This window comes from Helianthus annuus, chromosome 11 (assembly GCF_002127325.2).
Source record: "Helianthus annuus cultivar XRQ/B chromosome 11, HanXRQr2.0-SUNRISE, whole genome shotgun sequence".
NCBI classification, from domain to species: Eukaryota; Viridiplantae; Streptophyta; class Magnoliopsida; order Asterales; family Asteraceae; genus Helianthus; species Helianthus annuus.
In genome coordinates, this window is record NC_035443.2 from 1927425 (window position 1) to 1950389 (window position 22965).

At 30.5% G+C, this 22965-nt stretch overlaps 2 protein-coding genes and 1 long non-coding RNA gene across 3 annotated transcripts; all 3 read right to left on the reverse strand.

The window, feature by feature from the left end:
* Window positions 1-10315: 10315 nt before the first annotated feature.
* On the reverse strand, window positions 10316-15985 carry LOC110887535. Its single transcript, XM_022135115.1, has 8 exons — window positions 15922-15985; window positions 15261-15512; window positions 14934-15170; window positions 14393-14816; window positions 13355-14298; window positions 12724-13282; window positions 12063-12667; window positions 10316-11976 (listed from the first exon to the last, which is right to left on the reverse strand). Exons 1-8 carry the CDS (start codon window positions 15983-15985, stop codon window positions 10316-10318), a joined length of 4746 nt encoding a protein of 1581 aa, XP_021990807.1.
* A 5048-nt stretch (window positions 15986-21033) lies between these two features.
* On the reverse strand, window positions 21034-21453 carry LOC118483845. Its single transcript, XR_004871887.1, has 3 exons — window positions 21385-21453; window positions 21207-21275; window positions 21034-21107 (listed from the first exon to the last, which is right to left on the reverse strand). It is a non-coding gene; the product is annotated as an uncharacterized LOC118483845 (long non-coding RNA).
* Window positions 21454-21623: 170 nt separating this feature from the next.
* Window positions 21624-22654, reverse strand: LOC110891605. Its single transcript, XM_022139293.2, has 5 exons — window positions 22519-22654; window positions 22336-22420; window positions 22121-22256; window positions 21834-22042; window positions 21624-21759 (listed from the first exon to the last, which is right to left on the reverse strand). Exons 1-5 carry the CDS (start codon window positions 22652-22654, stop codon window positions 21624-21626), a joined length of 702 nt encoding a protein of 233 aa, XP_021994985.2.
* Window positions 22655-22965: the final 311 nt, after the last annotated feature.

A 22965-nucleotide genomic window follows, 5' to 3' on the forward strand; every position in this document is an offset into this window, starting at 1 on the left:
AACTGTAAAGGAACAAAGTTGAAAGTAAAAAAGTTGCGATGATAGATTGCAAAAGATAAAAAATTTTGGGTTAAAAGTAAAAAAACAAATAGTTTTGAGTCAAAACAATTTATAAAATACTTTTGGTTGAAAAGTAAAAAAAACTTTTTTTTTTGGAAACCTCCAAATCCAAGGTTACGACAACCATATGCATAACAGTTTTTTCTTTGGAAAACCCCCAAAGCACACACCGCGTTGCGGCGGGGCGTAAAACGATGTCAAATAGTACTAATGCCACACAACGGTTATCGACTACCAACACTGACTCGACCTAGGGTCTGCGTGTTGCGACGAACCTGTCAAACATGAAAAAATAGAGGTAAAAACGTTGATCCACACATGTACGTTGCGTCGTATTAACTTGCAAAATTTGAAATAAAACATAAAAAAGTTGAACCACACTTGTACGTTGTGTCGTATTAACTCGAAAAATTAAGAACTATACATAAACCGAAAATTTGCCAAAGATGAAAAAGTAAAAGTGACAAAAGTTGTGAAGTTAAATTGCAAATAATGAAAAGTTTTGGGTTAAAGTTAAAAAAAACAAATTATGTAGGGTTAAAATTGTAAAAGGTAAAAACCTTTGGGTTAAAAGTAATGAAAAGTTTGGTTTAAATTTTAAAAAAACAAATTATGTAGGGTTAAAATTGCAAAAGGTAAAAACCATTGGGTTAAAATTAAAAATTCAATTTTTTTTTAAAAAAGCTCTTAAAACACATGTTACAAGTGGTTATGCACAAAAAGTTTGCTTATTTATATATGGAATAATTTGTGTAAAAAGTAGTTGATTTAATTATTTTTTTATATAGGAAAATTTAGTTTAGGTTTTTTCTAACGGTTATACGCCTGTTTTTTAATAACTTCAACGACTCAATTCTTATCCTCGGCGTTGGGAGATACCACACCAAGGGGCATTGTTCCCACCTTGCTCGCCGTGACTCTTTCGGGGACTCCACTCCAACCGGCCTAATAACTTGCTAAACGTGTAGAAATTTATTATTTATTGGGTTATTTAAAGGGAAATTCACTAGAATGGAATTCGTGCGATTAAATTTAACAAAATAAACGATTGAGATCTTAATGCTTGCATGAAGGAGTACCCAACTTACACCATCACCAATGCAAGGAGCTAAATGCATTCACAAATGCATCTAGTCAGCTATATTTCTATAAATTCATCAAAAACACTTATTTTCTATCTAACCCTACAAACATGTGTAGGATGTACCAATACTTAGCATTTCACACACCACCACTTCTTACATTTATTTTTAATAATCATATTCTTTTTATAACTAGTTTATTTTTAAAATTTTTGTATTATTAAAATTAAATATATATATATATTTTATTCCAGATGTTAAATATATTCTAAAATTAAACTTTCTTTAAAGTTGCCTTATTAACTTGTACATTTTCTATTAGTGGCTTGTACACCCTTTGGTTAAATTAATTTATAATAAAAAAATTACCTTGTTAGTAAATTAACTATATGAGAGTTAATATTCACACACCCCTCTCCTTTATCTCTTTCTATACATACATAGATATATATATATTGAGAGAGATTGAGTGAAAAAAGATGTGAGAATAAGATGTATAAACGTGAGAATAGTGAAAACCTATATTTAAAGCACCATATACATTTTTTTTATAAAATGATTAGGCCACATTCACATTGTATATAAGTGAATGATGCATGTAGTGTAAATATAAAACAAAGGAAAAAGAAAAAAAACTATATTAATTACTTGGGCCTCAGTAGTTTCCCAAATGCAATGTTATTAGAGAAGTGCATTCTCTTCAAATGCAATTTGCTCTAATGAAGTCCTTAGTAAATGCATAATCCATGTCACAAATGCATTGCTTAGACTGCGGGGTATGGGGCGAGAGTTTGGGTGTGGGTAGGAGGGAAACGCCCAAGCCACCACCCCGGTTGGCATGGGTTTCGGCATGGCCCTTCGGGCATGGGTTTCAAGCCGGGCGTAGGGCGTTCTGGCCAAGCTGACATGGCGTGCTCTAATTGGACAAACCAAAGAAGCCGTTGGGCTAGCCGTTGGCCAACGGCTATCTTAAAAAAAAACTAATAAAATTTTATTTTTCCACTATAAAACCTCACAATTTCTTCCATTTTTTTACCACATTCATCTTCAATTCTCCATCTACAAAACGAAAAAATGCATCCTCATAACCGTCCTTTTGACCCGAACAACCCGTATGCATTCCAAGAAAATAATCCTAGCCCACAAAAAGGCGTGCTCAAAAATCAAGATCTGCTACGGCATCACCTTCAGCTGGGAGTTCGCTCTTGCATAGAGGAATATACAGCGACCAGTTGGATGCCATTTCATCCAAGATGGATACATTCAACGTCTTCCAACAACAAAGGGTCGAAATTCGGAAGAGCAAAGAAGCTAGAGATGCCGCTAGAGAAGCCGAGAGACAAAGACGGGAGGATTTGAAAATTCTATCCCAGCCGATTGATCACCTAAAGGGTGACGAGTTGGAAATAGTCTTGGAGAAGAGACAAGAGATAAAAAACAAATATAAACGTTAGGAAATTTTTTTATGTAATTTTTTTATGTAATTTTTTTATGTAATTTTTTTTAATTTTTATGTAATTTTCTTTAATTACAAAGAGCCCAAAGAGCCCAGCCGGGTCAGCCCAGCGAAGCCCACCAAACCCCCGCCCCCAACCCCCGCCCCACCATACCCTGTTTTAATGTGGGTCGCCCCATGTCTGCCACCCAAGCCACGTGTCAACAAATGCCCCAACCCAAGCCCAACCCCCGCCCCACGATACCCCGCAGTCTTAAATGCATGCATTGGTGATTGTCTTGCAATGAGCCAGAGACAAAAGAAAAATTCGAACCACTAAAAGTATGCTAAGTGAATAATTACACCATTTTAGTGCACAAAAGAAAAATACGAACCACTATTGTATCATTTTTTTTTTTGGAAACAACCAAATGAGGTTGTAACTTGTAAGCATTTGATTTCATTAACCCCCACTTTATTTTTACTCGTATGTATATCAATAAAACAAAATAATTAGGGACATGTGACACTCACGATGATATCTATAAATAATTTTCTGTCCGTCTTTCTTGTTTAATGTTCTCCTATATTGACTTTCTCATATATTAAAATAGTTTATAACCCCGTGTATTACACGGGTTGAATAAATGAATTTTATATACTAAATAATAAACAATATATCTTTAAAAACCTCCTTTATTGCACGGATTGAATAAATATCTTTTTTAAATATTAAGTAATAAAAAGTTATATTTATAAGAAACATATTGTACGGGTTGAATAAATGTAATTTTATATACCAAATAATAAAAAAAAGTCATATCTTTAAAACCACGTGTATTGCACGGGTTGAATAAATAGAATATTGTTTACCAAATAATAAAAAAGTTGCATTTTTAAAAACCCCCGTGTATTGCACGGCTTGAATAAATATAATTTTATATACCAAATAAAGAAAATCATATTTTAAAAAACTAATGGATATACTCGGTACGCGACAGATATGGTGATTGCGGAGATGATTATTGAAAAGAAGAAACAGTGGTCAAACATTCAAGAAGCAAATAATCAGCCATTTGAGTGATAAAATATAAATTATATTTAAAAAACCCGTAATAAATCTAATTTTATCTATAAAGTAATATTGAAAGTTATATACAATTTATTAAAAATTAAGTAATAAAATCGATATAATAATTTTTTAATAATGAAAATAAAAATAAATAATATGTTAATAAAAGTTTGGTTTTGGTGATAAACAATTTGGATATTTAAAATATCTTAAATTAATAATAGAGTAAAATACTAAAATGGTCCCTGATTTTTGGTCACTTTTGACACTTCTAGGCCCCATGTGTTTTCAATTTTGTTGTCATTTTCATTTAAAAGCTAAATCTAAAAGCTAACTATTTTGCCCTTCATTAAAAGGGAGGAAAACGACAAAAAAAGATGAATGTTAACTGAAAAATCTGACCATATTGTGATTTTGGATGAAAATGGCATTTCAATTTTATTGTCATTTTCATTCAAAAGCAAAATCTAAAATCTAACCATTTTGCCCTTCATTAAAAGGGAGGAAAACGACAAAAAGCTATATATTAACCGAAAAATCTGACCATATTGTGATTTTGGATGAAAATGACAACAAAATTGAAACCACAGGGACCCAGATTCAAAAGGTTTAAGTTTTGGACTAAAGTGGCAAACGTGACCAAACCTCAGAGACCATTTTGGCAGTTTATTCATTAATGATATTTAGTAGGAGAGTTATCTATAATTAATTAGTAGAGATAAAACTAAATAATAATTATCTGTAAAATATTAAATTAAATAATATTTACTATGAGGGTTATCTATAATTAATTAGAAAACATTAAAATAAAACAATAATTATCCATAAGAAATTGCTTAATATGATGACAAGTGTCTTTAAAATGGTTTCTTTTATTATATAATATAGATGATGATAATGAAATGAATTCAAATAATTAAATTAGGTTCGGGATTGAGTTTGGAGATTTTAGTCAATAAAGGTGTGTTTGGAATTGCTTTTTCAACCTGATTTTTTGATTATTGTGTATTGAAATCGCAAAAAAAAAATCTATTTTGAGTGATTGGTAAAAAAATTAATAAAAACTGATTTTTTACGTTTTGTAGAGATCAAAACGTGATAATCCAAAAGTAGGTCACCCTTTACTGCAGGAAAACGTGATAATCCAAAAACTGACTTTTTTTGTCATTTCACTTATTTATTTTTTAAAATATACATACTTGCCGAACACTCAAATAGTTGATTATCTGATTATTGTGATATCAAACAACATAATCAAATCCAAACACTATCTTTCTGTAGCACGTTTTGTTACAGCTAATTATCTGATTCTGATTCTGATTATTCAAAACGCATAATCTATTTTCAAAACTCAACTCCAAACACCCTCTAAGTCATTTCCATAAGCTAGGAGTCATTTTTCAAACTCAATCTCAAACACCCCCTAAATATCAAGAATATAAATTTTCTTATTCTAATAATTTATTAAAATTAACTAAACTATAAAGTTTTAGTTTTATTTTATCTTAATATATAGTTTAATAATATTTAAATCTCTCATATTTGTTATTTATAATTGTTAAATCATTATTATTTGTTTATTTCATTAATGACATCCAACATACAAAATCTTTATAAAAACTTATGGTTTAACATGTTGGATTTATTCAACCATATAATACATGAGTTTCTAACCTAGTAATTTGTTTCTAACCTAGTAATTGTAACATCATGAAAATGAAATTTATGTAACTTTTGTACTTCCTTTTTAAAACATCTTCCAGGAAGTAACTTGTCCGCATGAAAAAAAAAATACCTAATTTACACAGATATACTTATAATAAAAAGGAAAAGTAGTAATAAGTAAGGTTTGTACATTTTTAAACATTTTTTTAATAAAATTTAATGTATGTGGTCGCTACATAGGTATGTTTTATATGGTAGTTATTTTATAAAACTACTAATTAGTTAATCAACAGAGGTATACCTAGTACCTCTGGTTTACAAAACTACTAGGTTATAACCCCGTGTGATACACGAGTTGAATAAATGAATTTTATATACTAAATAATAAAACATTATCTTTTTAAAAGTCTCCTTTATTGCACGGGTTGAAGAAATGTAATTTTATATATTAAATAATAAAATAAGTTATATCTATAAGAACCATATGTATTGTACGGGTTGAATAAATGTAATATTATATATCAAATAATAAAAAAAAAGTTATATTTTTAAAACTCCCCGTGTATTACATGGGTTTGAATAAATATGATTTTATATACCAAATAAAAAAAATATTTAAAAAAACTAACGGATTTTTTTTATATTTAAAGTAGGATAAGATTGAATATTAATCTTTAATTATTTAGTTAATATAAGATTGAAAAATCATATAATTGAATAGGTGGGAGGTTGTATGATGATAAATCGGTTAATCGTACTGAATGATAAAGATAATAGTGATTTTTGAACAAATTAATTAATCGAATTTAACAGAAACATTTGTGATGTTAGGTGGATTTTTTTTAATTATTTGAAAGTTAATATCAACTTTGGAATTCTTGTGAATTCTTATTAGATTTGATTAAATATTATTGATAATAAAAATTTGTATTAGATTAGATTTTAGATTTGATTAAATATTATTAATAATAAAATTTTGTATTAACTTAGATTAAATATTATTATTATTAGTATTATTAATAATTTTAATCAATTAAATGAGAGAATGACAAGTGTTTCAAAACAGTTTTTTTTTTATTATATAGTATAGACTAGTCTAAGTACCCGTGTAATACACGGGTGGCTAAAAAAAAATAAATTAAATTTTCACACGTAAATACTTTGTTACAGCTTCGTTCGAATATTATGATGTATTTTAATTTAAATAAACGTAAAGTTAGTACCAGAGAATATTAAGATCAATGATGCCTATTGATAATACACGCGAATGTTGCGGTGTTGAACAATGATATGTTTCTTACATTTTCAAAACAATGAACGTTGTTATCATATCAATTTGAATTTAAAATATATTAAAAAATTTATTCGTACAACAAATGTAAAAAAAGTGGATCGATGATGTGTATGTATGAGATATGATTTTCGGATGCTCAATATAAATTTAAAATCTGTTACTCTAACACTTATGGTTGCTGGAGTTTCGTAACAAATAACTTCGAATACGTTTTAGACCAATTAAAAAAACAATCAGTTGTACGTTTTAGACCAATTAAAAAAACAATCAGTTGTACATTACTATATTTATAAACAGATTTACAATTACTTGTAAAAATATTAAACATCTAATACAAAATTATATCCTAAAATAAACAAAACAATATCTATTTAAAAAGTTTGAGTAAAATTTATAAAAGTAAATATTTGTTACCATAAATTACCGTCCAATTGAATGTTATATTATTAAAGATTTAATGAAAAATACAAATAAGAATAACATTTAAGTAAAAAACATCATTACAAAGATATCATATCAACTTCTGCAAATCTGCTTACCTTCTTCACAATCTTCAAGAAACATCACCGGCGGTTCAAAAATTAGTAAAGGTAACTTCCGACTTCATCTCCGATCAGTTGTAAGAACGTTGTTAATTTCATTTACAAACTAAAATTATCATCAGTATTACAAACAACTCACGAATTGTGTTTATTTCCAACGATTATTTAAGAATTATACGTGAAATCAGAGTTAGGTTTTTATTAATTCAAAAGTTCTGTATGATATCTGTGTTTAAGAAGGAGTATATGTATTGCATGTGCTTGAGTGTATGTAATTTCGGTTAATACTTTGATTTGGTTGATAGATTTTGATGATATTGTTATGAAGACAAAATGTTTGTTAAGAGTGGGATTTGGATGATTGAATAGATATGATTATAATCTAAAATTTATGATCCAGATTTTTTTTTTGTTGAATTGTATTAAAAGTAAGATTATATTTAACTCATCTTGAACACTGTAAAATGATAATTTTTGGAAAAAAATAATTGACTCATTTATTTATTTCTAATAATCTATATAAATGTAATCATCAAGAAATTTGCTTTAGTGTTGTTTATAGGTATATTGTATATATTAATTGTATCAGCAAAATGTTTGTGAACATCTGTTTAAAATATAATTTTCTTATTGATATGAACATATATGTATCCATTGAAGTTCAACACTAAATGTTTATACCATATGTTGGTATAATGCAGGTTTAAAAAATGAGTCCCTCATGCATTGCAATCTTAGAAGAGCCATCGTCATTAAAACTTGTATGTATAAAGATTAAAAAATATTATATATAACCTGTATTACAAATTATGTAATGACTAACTTTATCCGCAGGTGCTGCCAATTGATTTTGTTAAGAATGTATACGTAGTATATTGGCAAAGGAAAAAAATAATCATAAATCATGAAAGTCGTAGAAGTTGGCCAGTTTCCTTAAGAAGTGTAAGTGGGGAATCTGTTATAACCGACGGATGGAGTAATTTAGTAAGGGATCTTGAATTGACAAAGAGGACGATATTGCGATTAAGGATAATGGAGGACAAAAGTATGGAAATCAGTTGCTTCGTTGAAAACATAAGTGGTGAATCTTTTGTAACATTCAATCGTTACAACGTTTTAAAGATAATAGTAAGTATACTATTATTTCTTAATGATTTTTTATATTGTCATACTTGAAATATAGATGATTTACATAAATATATATCAATAAACTGTTACATTACTTTTCAGGTGCTTCCAGAAGCTTATGTCACAAAATGTTTCTCGTACGAACCAGTGAAAGACTGTTACAACATAAATGCAGCAGGTCATAGTTGGAAAGTTGAGACGGAAAAAATTAATGATAACTATGTTCTTACAAAAGGTTGTCCGAAGTTATTTCATGATCTTGGAATAGAAGAGGATGATTTACTGTTGTTCACGAAAACTGACAACACAACATTTGAGATAAAGATATATCGTAGAGGAGTTGAGTTAGATGTGAACGTCAAAGAAGAAAGTGTTGATGAATCTGTGCTGGAGATACCTAAAGACACATACTACAAAAACGTTGACTTTGTAAGTATTTTAAACTAAATTATAAGAGTTTAGTAAAAAATCCGACTTACTTACGTATGTTATTGTATGACAGACATTATGTGAAGACGATGATTCAGTTGATCTATTTAGGTGTGAGGTAATAAGCATCCATTTATGTAGATAAATATAAATTGTAATTAGCTTTTGGGATTTTACTAAGTATAATTGTATGATAAATAGATGAATGAAAGTGGTTACAAAGATGAGGGGAGTAAGAACGTTGGTGGAGAAGAAGTCTCGAAGGGGGAAACGTCCAGTGTGATAAGAGAAGAGATAAACAAACTGCCAAAAAAAAATGTAAGAATTTTATTTTTTACTTCTTTGTTATTGATGTCTAAAATAAGAAATTGTGTAAACAGGTTAAGAAAAAAGGAAAACATATTGAGGGATATTGTAAGGCAGACGAAGGTAAGGCGCTGAGATGCGGAACAGAAGTGGAAATGCAAACCGTTTCAACAGTTGGAAAAAGAACACGCAGTCGGTTGGTACGTATAACAACATTTATTTATGATGAACTCAAAGAGATTAAAATATATATTACATATTTTATTATAAACATTATGTGTGTCTGTAATAATTAGGAAAAAGATATTAGAAAGATATCAGGCAGTAAATTGAAGATATTAGATGTTGCACCAAAACGTGTTGCAAGGAAGAATTCTGTTGATAAAGATGGTTACTGTGAATTTACACAAAAGGGAGGTAACAGAATGGTATGTTTTTTCAACACTAATTGATAAACGGTAATACTATTACATTCATAAGGCTGGTTTAATTGTTAATTATCATATTCATGCAGAGATTGCCTGCTAATGTTGTAAGAGTTGGCGGATTAAAAAACAAAGTGCACGTGTTAAAAGTGAGGAACATGAAGGGAAAAACAGTGGATATGAATGTTAGGCGCCAAAAGAACGGAGATGATGTGAGGTATGCAATCGAAGGTTGGCCAATGTTCATGAAAGAGAATGGGCTTCGTCTGGGTGACAAAATGCATTTCAAATTCATAAGCACAGGAAATCTGCTGATCTTATCAGACGTGGATCAAGTTAATGCAGGTTGAAAGGTAAATGTTTAAGCTAATGAAGAAGCTATTTTGTGTACTCGAATTCAGGACTATATTATGCTACTTATGTTATGTTTACTTTTGTTTTGGACATGTAATGAGTGGTTATGATGGTATGTTTACTTTTATTATGGACATGCAGCTAGTGGTTAACCTTAAAGACAATTAGTTATATATCTTGAAAAAAACCATATTTTGGAATGTAAGTAATGTTGGTATCATCTATAAAAGGTTGTTGATTAGTATGTGTATGTATATATATTAACATAATAAGTTATTGTTGTTTATATCTGAATCGGTTACATTATATAATTTGAAAGTAATTAGTTTGTCGGACGGAGAAATATGGATCCTTGGAATAAAAGATCATGTACCAATATTATTACCAGAAATAACTGTTGATTCAATACTACATAAGAATGTGACTATACTTTAATGCGTAAATACTTCGTTATAAGTTTCTTCGCATATAATAAAAAATGATACAAATAACGTAAAGAAAAAAAAGGACAAAAATATAAAAGTCACAATCCATTGAATATCTCTTTATATACGACATTGGTTGTTTTATTTGTAGGCCTGCCATCATTGTCAAGTATTAGTAACTTGATTCCATCTCGTCTTGTAACCCTGGATAAAGCTACGTACAATTGACCATGTGTGAAAACTGGTTGTCTTAGGTACAACCCAACCTTAGATAGCGACTGTCCCTGGCTTTTGTTAATCGTCATTGCAAAACATACAGTTATTGGAAATTGCCTCCTTTGAAATGCAAAAGGAATCTTTCGGTCCGAAGGTACCAAATTGATTCTAGGTATGAATGTCCGAGAACCAATATTACCACCAGAAATTATCTCAGCTTCAATAACACGGCTGTAAAGTTTTGTGACCTTTAACCTTGTACCGTTACACAAACCATTTCGTTGGTCAATATTTCGCAACAACATTACTGGAACGCCAACTTTAAGCACTAACCTATGATTTGGTAAACCAGACACTTTGAGACCATTGAGCACGTCAGGAGAATATATATTTTGCTGATCAACATTGCCATCTTCAGTAGGGCATAGACTGTCAGAACTAAGATACTCTTTTTCTTCACCAGGGAAAACTGCCAACAATCTGTCGTTAATCTCGTGAACAACCTCATTCTTAGGCGCAAGTATAGCTCTTGTACTAAAGTAATTAGGATCATTGTAATTATCCAAGATTGACGGATAAACAAAATCAATCAGGCTAGAAATTGGATCAGATATGCTATCAATTAAAAGCTCAGGTGGTATTTCAGTTATTGCTTCTCCATCATTGGAACCACCAACATTTCCCTCGCCAACGTCCAACAACCATTTTGCAAAATTACTAATCTCTTCAACTTCAGATGATGGTCTTCCAACAGTTAACCTCATGTTTCTAGATAACGTCAACAACTTACACTTACTCCACAGATAAGAAGAACATAATGAGGCATTCACAATTTCTTGACGTCCACCGTTTGGAACAACAGGTAGTATTTGCCTAAAATCACCACCAAATACAATCACCTTCCCTCCAAATAAAACATCAGACCTGGATGGATTAGATATATTGAAAATGTCATGCATAGTTCTATCCAAAGCCTCAAATGCATGTTTATGAACCATAGGAGCTTCATCCCATATAATGAGTTTGGTCTGCTGTAGTAATTTAGCTACATCATCGTCTGGTTTTATATGACAAACGGAATCCTCATTAAGATTCAAAGGTATATGAAACCTAGAATGAGCCGTTCTTCCTCCCTCCAACAGCAATGATGCAATTCCGCTAGATGCAACGTTTAATACAATCTGACCTTTTGACCTAATTGCAGCAGATAATGTTTTCCATAAAAACGTTTTACCGGTCCCGCCATAACCGTAAACAAAAAATACTCCTCCATTGTCTCCATGAACTGCGTTCATAATTTCTTCATATACTGCACGTTGTTCATCCGTTAACAAATTCACCTGACCTTGATAAACATTTTGTAACTCTGTTCTGTCATAAGCAAGCTCTTCGTTAATCAATCGGCAGCGAAAGTTATCTAAAGATGAAGTATCCGGGTAAGGCATTGATAAAAATCTCCGAAGCGATGAATTATTCCGAGTTAAAAACTTCTCTATTTCGCATAAAACGTAGTTCTTTAGTTGCTCATCAGGAATTGATAAACCTGTGAAAAATCAAAACCACATATAAATTTAATGGTAAATTTTTTGTAACTGTCAAAAAACAATAATATGAAATTTATAATTTTACCTGAAACACGATGATACTTTGAGAATCTGTACAGAAAATCATCTGTCATATACTTCCATGTGCTTTCCCAGACAACTTCAGGTCTAGATAATGTGCTTGACAGTAACATGGTGGCGAATAAATTGCGAATATAACCTGCACTACCTGATATATTTGCTTCTTTGATGGCCTCAATATACTCAGAGTCGTCATCCAACAAACCAAGCGCATAGCAAGCATCTCTAAAAGTATCGTACACTCGACCATTAACTGTTTTAATATCATCAAACGATGTTGGTCCTTTAACTTTGTTAAGAAGAATTCTTAAATAGTACGCTTCACCGGTAGAAGGAGAAACGGAATGAATTCTTCCAATTGTTTTTCCTTTTATTCTCGGAACCCATATACGCTTGTCAAGCTTCCAAACATAAAAACGCGGAAACTGTACGTATGTTAGTGTACGTGCAACATGGTCGTTAGGATCTTGATTACGTTGCATCCAAGCTAAAAACATTGATGAGTTCACAGATGGTTTGTTTAGCACTTGATTAATATCTTCATCAGGACCGAAACAAACTGTTTGTTGTCCAGGAAGATGGAAAGGAAGACGCATAACAGAAGGACTCCTATAATTAACTTCATTAGAAAAATCCTCCAAGACGCTTCACACGCAGATATATACCTACAGTCATAATACTCTTTAATTTCATCATTTTCTGCTTGTTCGTTTTCATTGTTGCTCGGAACCACAGCAACTGTTGCTCTATCAGGACCTTTATTAATATACTTGAACAAATACTTTATTGACGCCGCTTGGTTGCACCATTCAACGTTTATATGCGCCTGATATCTTTTCAAAAGCTTTTTGTTATAAGGTACAACACTTCTATTGTCTAACTGAATTTTATTTTTTAAAACGAAGGAACCGTCATCTCTTCTTCTGTATAAGGGAAATCCGTTAGAATCCAAGGTTGAGTGATCTTGAAATTTCTTGGGAAAACCTTTTGAACATTTTCTATCAACCATACATGGAGAGCTCATTCTAGCATTACCACATGGACCGTGAATCATATGGTCTTTCACAAGCGTATATAGTTCCGGGTCTTGGTTTAAATCAGGGATTTCTGCAGAAATAAACTGATCAACATGGTCTACAGTTGGAAGTTTGTAATCATTCTCCATGAATAAGCACATATGTGCATGAGGCAATCCTCGCTTCTGAAACTCATTAGTGTAAACAACTACAAAAAAAAAAATAAAAACCTTGTAAATATAATTAAGGTTATTTTTAAAAAGTAAATTTATAAACATACCAGCAGAAGCTTTTCCAAACAAATCACGGTCTTTCAAATCTTTACAAATGGCATCCAGCTTTATTTTAAAAATTCGAGATAAAATATCAGGCCTATCCTCCGGATTAAGATTTGTGTCCTTAAGAAACCTTTGAACCTCCGGCCATTTGGGATTGCAGGTAATGGTTATAAAAAAGTCTGGATAACCATACCATTTACAAATTGCCATTGCGTCAAGATAGTTTTGCATCATATATCGTGACCCGCCTGTAAAGGAAGATGGAAGGAAAATACGTTTTCCAACCTTAGACAAATCTTGTTGGCCGTTATATCTTAGTTTCCGGATATTCTCATATGTATCAGACCTGAGATCTTGTTGCTGAAATCTTATAAAGTTAAGTCGCTCGCTCTCAATCATCGTATAAGCATCAACCAAAAACTGTTGGAATAAGCGTCGAGAATTTAGAATCAATGAAAACTGGTTACTACGATCTTGTACACGATACGCAAAAAACTCTCTCATTGTACAATTCGGACGTTTCTTGTTAGTAACATCAATGACACCCCTATGTGGTATGTCAATTCTGTAACCGTCGTCTCCATATGGGAACAAAATAGGATACTGAAGTGCAAGATAGGATGGATGCAATTCACTTATTCTTTTTAATGAACCTGTTTGTGTCTCGACAACGATATCTCTTTTCTCAAGTGCGTTATCGATATCTCCAACAATAAGAGCAGCAACCTCTGAGGAAGTAGGTAAGTTATAAGTCCGACCATCTTGTTCTCTTTTGCCAATAAGGCGAAGCTTTAAAGTGGTATAAGGATTTTGTTGGAAGCAATCTCTAACCATCCTATAAATTTTCACAAGCACATTTTCGGCATCAAACATTGCTTTGATTTGTTGTATCAGCTTATTATCGGTTTCATCTGAAGTGGATGATGAGGAAGCATTGTCTGAAGTCCTGTTTCATCAAATTGAAATATTAAGTAAATATACACTTAAAATAAATGTTATTAATAAAATAAGTTCATGAATGGTACCTAAAAACTGATTGCCTGTTTGCCAACTTATTTTCAGTATCGTATATGTATAACTGACAAAATTTAGGCTTCACTCCGTTTGGTGGCACAAGACTACCAATAGAATGGTAATTTTCACCACTAATTCTGTAGCAAAAAGGAGCATTACCAGTATTCACGGTTTGGTCAACCTTACCACCCATTGAGGTAAACGCGAACATAGAATTGTATCGTCGAATGTTCTTCAAAAAGTGCTTGCTTTCATTGTCATTTGACATGAATAGACTTTTATAATAAGGTGTCGCGGTTTTGTAATCCGGTAACACAACTTTGGCATAACCACAACATAACATATGACATATTTTGCCACCCTCTTTTCTTCCGCTTCCTTTCTCTGCGTCCCATAACTTTGCATAACAAACTTCACAAGTAATAACTTGATCACCGTGATCTAAATAATCTGTTAAAACATACAACATTATAGTTATATATACAACATTCATTACAATAATAAGATATACGTATTTAAGACTTATTATTTTTACAATATGTAGCAGTACTTATGAACAAACCTAACCTGTAGAAACACCTTTATAAGGATCTCGTACTACGGTTTCATCTGTGGTCAAGTCGATCATTGGTATAGGAGACGAAATACGTGCTTTGGATACCAACTTACGTTTGCCAGATGATAGCCTTTGCAAATTACGGTTCAATGATGATGTGCAGGTGGTTGATGTGATGCCAGTTGAAATATTATTCCCAATATCGTTTTTTGTCGTTGTACGATTGCTGGTACTACAAATATTGTTACCTGCTACAATTGACAAAATTAAAAATATCGATGCAAAACAATAAGAACATATTCCCAAATATATAAACATTCAGAAAAAGAAATACTTACTTGTTACAATACTTGAAAGACTTGAATTAACATTATTAGTCACCTCAGGAGTGGATTCAAAATTGTGAAAACCAATTTTGTTGACTATGTTATCAGATGTAACACACGGAGTGGAAGTGGAATTAATATTAGTGGAATCAATATTGAGGGATGACGATGTAGTTCCCACATTTGATTTCTTATTATCCAAGATTAATTTTCTTAATTTTCTTCTATGAGATGCCTCGTCTCGAGTAACAATTGGGAGGACAACTATTATAAAATCGTAGACAAATTGAAAAAATTATAATGAACAAACAATAACAAATCAAAATAGTTAGTTGTAGATAAGGAAAAATAAGTCTCATTTTGTTAAAAAAAATATATACATAAAATAATACCATTCGTTATGCTTGATAAAGGTCTTCTGCCTCGTCGAACTTTTAAGAGACACAAAAAAAAAAAATTGAAGAATTAATAAAAAATTCTAGCGTAATAGTGAACTAAGTAAGAAGGTCTAAAATAATATAAATGGACAATAAAATAATTAGTGCTATACCGTTAACAATGTCGGAGGATGTGTTTTCATTCCGGTGAACTGCGTATAAAAAAATATACATCTCTATCTATATACTCAAAGAACTAAGAAGGTAAAAAAACTGTAAAACTTTAAATAACTTACCATGCTGAGTGTTTTCTTTATGAACGTCATTGTATACGGAGACAATTTTTGGTCGTTTAGGCATTGCTATGAATTTAGAAAAAGAATTGTTAAATTACATAGTTGGTATGTTGAAACACATGTTAAGTAATATTTAATCAATCAATCGTAAATAAAGATTCATATAAACAATTTAACAAAAATACTTACATATACAAATAAGATGCTAAATGATTAAATAACAATAGACAAAAATACAAACTGAACAAACTAACCAAGTTGAAATGTTGAATACCGAGGTTGAAATAATCAAGGGAAAATGAGTGTTTTGATCAATTTTTATTGAATCATCCAATACGAAATGAAAGGGGGATATAGAAATCACAAATTGGAAGAAGTCTTTAATAATATATAGAGATAGAGATAGAATATAAAAAATGGAAATATATTCATGTAATACGTTAATTTTAGAAGTTTTTAAATTGTTATGATTATGTTTCCATAAATGAATTTGATTGCCATATATTAAAATTTTTTTTAGGAAATTGAGATTTATAACATCTTTCAAAATAAATAAAAGATATGAACTGTGTAAATATGAAGATTGTAATTACTTACTATAATAGACATATAAAACACTAACAAAATCTAAAAACTATTACAAAATAAGTCATATTAGTATCATTACAAAAGATCTAAATAAAGTGAACCATGGGAAACGATGCAAATTTTTCATGTTCATAACCACAACCAACAAAAAAAATCCATTCAAAAGACTAACAAACAACTAACCAAACCATAGCTGTTTTAAACACACTTTATAGCAGTCTTCATTAGATTGAAGTTACACCGTTCAACACAATCTTCCTCTGTGAAGTTACAAATGTGAAATGCAACATGTGTCCAAACTGCAACTGGTTATCATCCATAAATTTCCTCCATCCATCCACAGCGTAACGTAACGTACAACGGTTTAACTCTGTCTTTGTGTCATAAACTTCAACATCACCATTCAAGTTCTGGACAGATATAGGTTGCAATCTATCAGACAGGCCGACTCTATTAACAACCTCCACCGGAAGCCGCTTAATGCGTTGAAAGAATAAAAACTATAAGCAAATATAAACAATAATAAAAGTTTTAATGGTTGATCAGGTATAAAAGAAAAAGTACCAGCCTATATTCAGCTTTACGGCTAAAGTCGAAATATTCTGGATGAATGCCGATACGGGAAACTTTGTTTGCCTTCGTTGAACCCTTCTTTGGATGCTACACATTTTTATCAACAGTTAAGCATTTCTTTGCCTTTTATAAGGAAAATAATGTACAATACAAACGGATATTAGTACACTTAATATAAAATACATAAATTATTTAATACCTTGACAGTTTGATCAGATGTTGTATAACGTTTTCGGCCTTTGCATTGTTGGTTGAAATTATCAACTTTGACGGATCGGTTGACAGAAAGTTTACCTTTTCCCTTTCCTTTGACCTGTTATGAAATAATAGAGTTAGAACATGAAATTTTTTTCATTCATTTATGTTTTTAAAATTTAAAGCAAAAATTTGTCAGCATCAAATTACATATAAAAAATGTACTAATCTTAAAAAAAAAAAAAAGGAAAATATACATCCAAGACTCACCTTCTAATTGATCTAATAAAGTTGGAGGTTATTTTTCAGACGTAATAAAGTTGTTAAATTAATTGTACATTGTCATGTTTATTTAATAAATATTTGACTTGTAAACCAAAGAAATAAACAATGAAGTTCCAAAAAACTCGAATACAACTATTATGATATTTGAAACTATTCCATGGTGTTACTGATAAGGCAAATTGATTAAACTATGTATTTGTACAAAGAAACAAACAAAAAAAGTATAAAAGTAATAATATAAATGCAACCATTGGTTTAGTATCAGTAATAATGTTCGTATGGGTTAATTGTAGGTTGAATTCAAATAATTGAGTTATAATATGCAATTGTCATAAATAAATTAATATAACAATATAATAGAGTCTGTAAACTTACATCTTGTCTTGTCGTGAAATGTAAGCCATCACCTACTTTCAACGTCTCTTTAACATGAACCTTCTTCGGTGTACTTGTCGGGACTGTTACTGATGTACTTTTAACAGATGTGGGCTGGTTATCATCTACCTCTATGTCCTGAAAAAATCATATTAAAAAAAAATTAATAGAAGAGTAAAAATGGATACAAAGTATAATACCTAACAGATTCGAACCTCCAAAAGCGCTTTATCGTAATCAGCCCTAGATATCTGAATTACATCATCATCATCATCATCATCAGATTCAACCTTCTTGCTCAACCTTATCTCAACCTCGTCTCGATACACCGTTAAATCAAACATAACATCATTAAGTTTTTCAAAAACCAATAAATCATCTTCTTGAACGCCAAGATCGTTGCAAAGTTGAGTCCAACCTTCTGAGAATACATAGTTTGAATTAACCTTACTTGTTGACACCGTCCACGGAGAACCCTTATAATTAACCTCATATGAGCCAGCCATTCCATCGTCTCCAAAACATTGTTGGACAAAAGATTCTTCAATCATCTACTTAATATGAAACATAACAAATTGAATGTTGACTATGTAGGTTATATTATTAAAAAAGAAATACATGCTAAATATAAAGTTTAAGGAAAACTTAATGAAATTACGTACCGTATAACCCAATGTTAGATGACGATTAATTGTGAAATAAGATTGCTCACATACGCCATTAACATAAGATGAAAGATAGAGACCAAAATGGTTCATGGGACGAAATGACAGGAGACAATCTTTCTGAAGTTTGAGATCTGAAACAACTTCTCCCCAGCCGTCAGTTAAGACTGGCATACGTTTTAATCGTTTCAACATTACGACCCAAATTTTCCCACTTGAGTGATATATACGCATCTTCCTATCGGCCCAATCCTCTCCGTAGAATTGATTAACAAAGCTGATAGGGACATCCTGTATATATATTAATATTAATATTAACTATATTTAGTATTATAAGTTTAAAAAATAACTTAAAAATTATATTAGTCTAACAGCGGAATTATAGATTACATAAAGATTACTTACTATACTCAATGAGGATGGGTTTAGAAGATACTTTACAAATGAAGTATACATTTTGATACCTGCAACAATAATTTATTTTCAAATTCTCGTAGTTTAGCAAACACTAATATATACAGTATACAACAAAAAAACAATATATACATAACACTGCTTGGACTACAAAAAATGACGACTAAAATAATTAAAAACTCAAATTTATATGATTAACAAATTATAATTTTATATGAATATAGATACAATATTATAAATAAATTTAGTGCATCAGCAATTTAAATTTTTAATACCAGTATCTATCAAAATTTAAGTAAATGATTACATACTTCTTCATGAACAAACGTTTATGAAAACTATTGGATGGGTATATAAACACCTTTTGAAGATAGCATAACAAAACTAAACTACAACAGTATATTTCAAACAAATAAAGACTCAATCTTACAAAAAACAACAATATTAATGGTTAACTTTAGAAATACATCAATGAAGTGGTATAAAATCAAAGATGGAAAAGATTTAAAGTAAAGTTTATGACCGATCACAGGAACATAAATGTTGTTACCTTTAAGTGAAGATTAGAAACCCTAGTTTCGGTTGCCGGAAACCATTATGTCTGATGATTCCGGCGATAATCCGATATATAAACAACTTTTGAACATAGCATAACAAAACTAAACTACAACAGTATATATTAAACAATTAAAGACTCAATCTTACAAAAAACAACAATATTAATGGTTAACCTTAGAAGTACATCAATGAAGTGGTATAAAATCAAAGATATAAAAGATTAAAAGTAAAGTTTATGACCGATCACAGGAACATAAATGTTGTTACCTTTAAGTGAAGATTAGAAACCCTAGTTTCGGTTGCCGGAAACCTAAATGAATGATGATTCCGGCGATAATCCGATGATAAGATCCGGTGCCAATTTGAGTTCTCCTAGGGATGATAAGAGTGATAAGAAGGATGATTTGATGGTAGAGTATGGTAAGGACAAAGTCCTTATTTAGAACCGCCATATTGAAATTTACATATACATCCCCTATAGTTTGATTTCTGACAAAAATAAAATTGATTTAATCTATAATTACCACAACAACCTTTTACATTACATAATAGAATAGAATAATAATTATATGTTTTTAAAGATATGAAAAAGGAAGATAACACAAATAAGTAAAGTATTAGAAATAATTTATGGTAAGTGTATATTAAAAAATTTATAATATATTAAATAAATTCCTTAAATACATTACATTACATGTATAATAAAATTTAATTCAAATATCAACCAATAATAAAATTTTACGTTATATTTAAATAAAATAACAAATAATATTAAAATTTTATATAATAAAAAAATATATCTAAGTTTGCCAAATTAACGAATTATCATATTGGGTACTATATTTTAAGTAAGATTCATTATTTAAAGAAGGGATTGTTTTTTTAATATTTAAATAACGTAAAAAGTTGTTATCTTATTACTATGTAATTTTTTCTAAATACCAATTAATACATACGTAAGTATTAAATCATAGGTTCTTAAATTAAGTTATGTTACACAAAATCATATTAGCTCTTATATTTTAAATAATAATATCAATACTCAAACGACATATTATTAAAATGTTATACACCAAAAAAGAATAATGATGTCATATGTATAAGAAACAAAAAACGGGATTAGAAAAATAAATTAGCAAAATAACAATTGATATACATAACAAACAACTAAACAATAAAACAACCATGTTCATAAAAATCAACCACACAGTTATAACCATTGTCAAAATAAACATAAATATCCAAATACTTAAGAAAAAAACAGCCGATTTAATCAAATGTTCGAAATATAGGTGACTACTTTTCTTTCTTTGGAATTAGAAGAACTGCATCCACACCACCATCTTTACGCGACTTCGAAGAAGACTGCGAAGATACATCATCCACGTCATACACGGTTTCCAAATTGCGCTTCAAGTCACGCTCGCTGCTCGTATCAAACTCAGCATCCTTCCGATCAAACGATGTTGTAAAGCCAACTTTAAACACATTTGAGCAAGGGGTTACATCGTCTCCCGTTTGGGATATAGAATCCTAGTTAAATAAAATGAATAAATAGGTATGAGTTTGAAACATACAATTAACAAATAATGAGTTAAAGTTGAATAATAGATAAGGTAAACGATACTAAACCTTAACAGGCAAATAATCATTACGATTTGAATCGGATGGTTCGACATTGACGGCTTCCTCATCAATAGGCTGATTTTGTAAATTTTTTTAAGTTAAAACAATATATCATATTAATCAGTAATTAAACATTGATGGAAGATTGTAATAATAATATAAGGGTGAATTGGAATAACTATACCTGAATAGTGTCAAAATGTTTATCCAGCTCGGACAAAACAACCGGGTTATCAGTCATCTTGGAGACTGAGTATCCATCAGACTTCTTGCTGATGTTAAAAGAAGAAACAGCAATCTTGAAGGCAAACTTCATATTGAGTAATGAATTTAGCTCATTTGGAAAGCTTCCTTCGTTTGCTAACTGTTGAAAAATAAAATATAATTAATATTTTTAAAATAAAAAAAATATGATAAAATGAATTATTTACTACATACTTCAATGTTGTTGTCTAAAAGCTGATTAGCATTAACCTTCAAAAGCTTTGTCACCTCACGCTCAAACAATGTTAGACTCACAATACCAGTGCAATCTTGGACACGTATATAAAGCCTAATTCTGAAAAAAAATATAAATGAGATTAACTTATTTTGACAAAAAAAAAAAAAAAACAAAAAATGGTTAATATTTACCGTGGAATTGATGTAACGGTCCTTGTATTACAAATATCAGTCTTGCATTCTAAGACAGTAACCTCTTCAGAACCATCAGTACCATCCTGCTTTTCTTTAACAACAGTAACGGTTGAAACCTTTTTGTTGCAGTTTGTGCACGCGTTGTAAAACCACTCATTGTTCGATGCAAAACTCTTGATAGTGCCAACAATGACAACAAACCTCGTCTGTGTTTAAGATATATATAATGTATTAAAAAAATTGATAGTGTAAAACATATAAAAACTATCTGTTATCCGTGTTACCGTATCTATTGAGGTTAACGACCCGATGGGAAAAAAGGTGAGGTCAGAAAGAAATTCTTCAGTGGCAGACTTCGCAACCGAAGAACTTAGGCCAGAATAACTGGAAGACATTTCGGGAGAAAGTTTCTCGATAAATCTATTAAAAAATAAAAATTAAAAATTTAGATTCACAGAAATGCATAGGAAATTTAAAATAACTTATTAGGATAGTGAACCTTTGTTTAAACTCAGCAACCTCATCAATATCACTGTTAATTAAGACTCGGGTGACAGTATACAAATTTGAAACAGACAAATGCCCTGAACATATATATACAATTATTTTAATTAATGCAAACAATTATTCAAAATGTAACCATAAAGAAAAAAAACACAATATATTTGAAGTAATACGATACCTCCCCAGAATCTGTACTTCCCAAACTGAATGATTACGACGACATTTTTTTCACCTCGATTGCTGCTCTCATACTCCATTATTTGATCCGCATAACCGTCCCAAAGCGTCACAAAGATCTGCTTATTGCTGAACATTATTGAAATGAATAAAATCAAAATAGCAGTTCAGAGTACATAATATAGAAAAATAATATATTAAACAATAAAATAGAGGAAAAAATAAATAAATACTTCAAGTCTTCAAGCATAAAAGTGACTTTCTTCTGGTTTTGTCCGTTATTAGTTTCTGTGTCTACCTCGAAGGGAAAACTTTTGACCACAAAACCAATTACATCTGTTGATAAAAATGAAATAGTGTCAACAAAATAAAAAATGTAACACCCCAACCCGGAAAGGCTGACGTGTCACAATAACGGTAACATAAACAAAAGTCATAATTCCATTTT

Bases quoted from the DNA above. Each gene is read 5' to 3' on its own strand.
- LOC110891605 (XM_022139293.2), bottom strand. From the start codon at position 22,654: ATGTTCAGCAATAAGCAGATCTTTGTGACGCTTTGGGACGGTTATGCG. The intron at 22,421-22,518 runs GTATCGTATTAC...ATATATGTTCAG, and splicing joins GAAGTACAGATTCTGGGGAG to GGCATTTGTCTGTTTCAAAT. The intron at 21,760-21,833 runs GTAAATATTAAC...ATTTTTTTTCAG, and splicing joins ACCGTTACATCAATTCCACG to AATTAGGCTTTATATACGTG.
- LOC110887535 (XM_022135115.1), bottom strand. From the start codon at position 15,985: ATGCCTAAACGACCAAAAATTGTCTCCGTATACAATGACGTTCATAAA. The intron at 15,513-15,921 runs GTAAGTTATTTA...ATTTTATAATAG, and splicing joins TAAAGAAAACACTCAGCATG to TTGTCCTCCCAATTGTTACT. The intron at 14,817-14,933 runs GTTAGGTTTGTT...ATGTTTTAACAG, and splicing joins TTATAAAGGTGTTTCTACAG to ATTATTTAGATCACGGTGAT.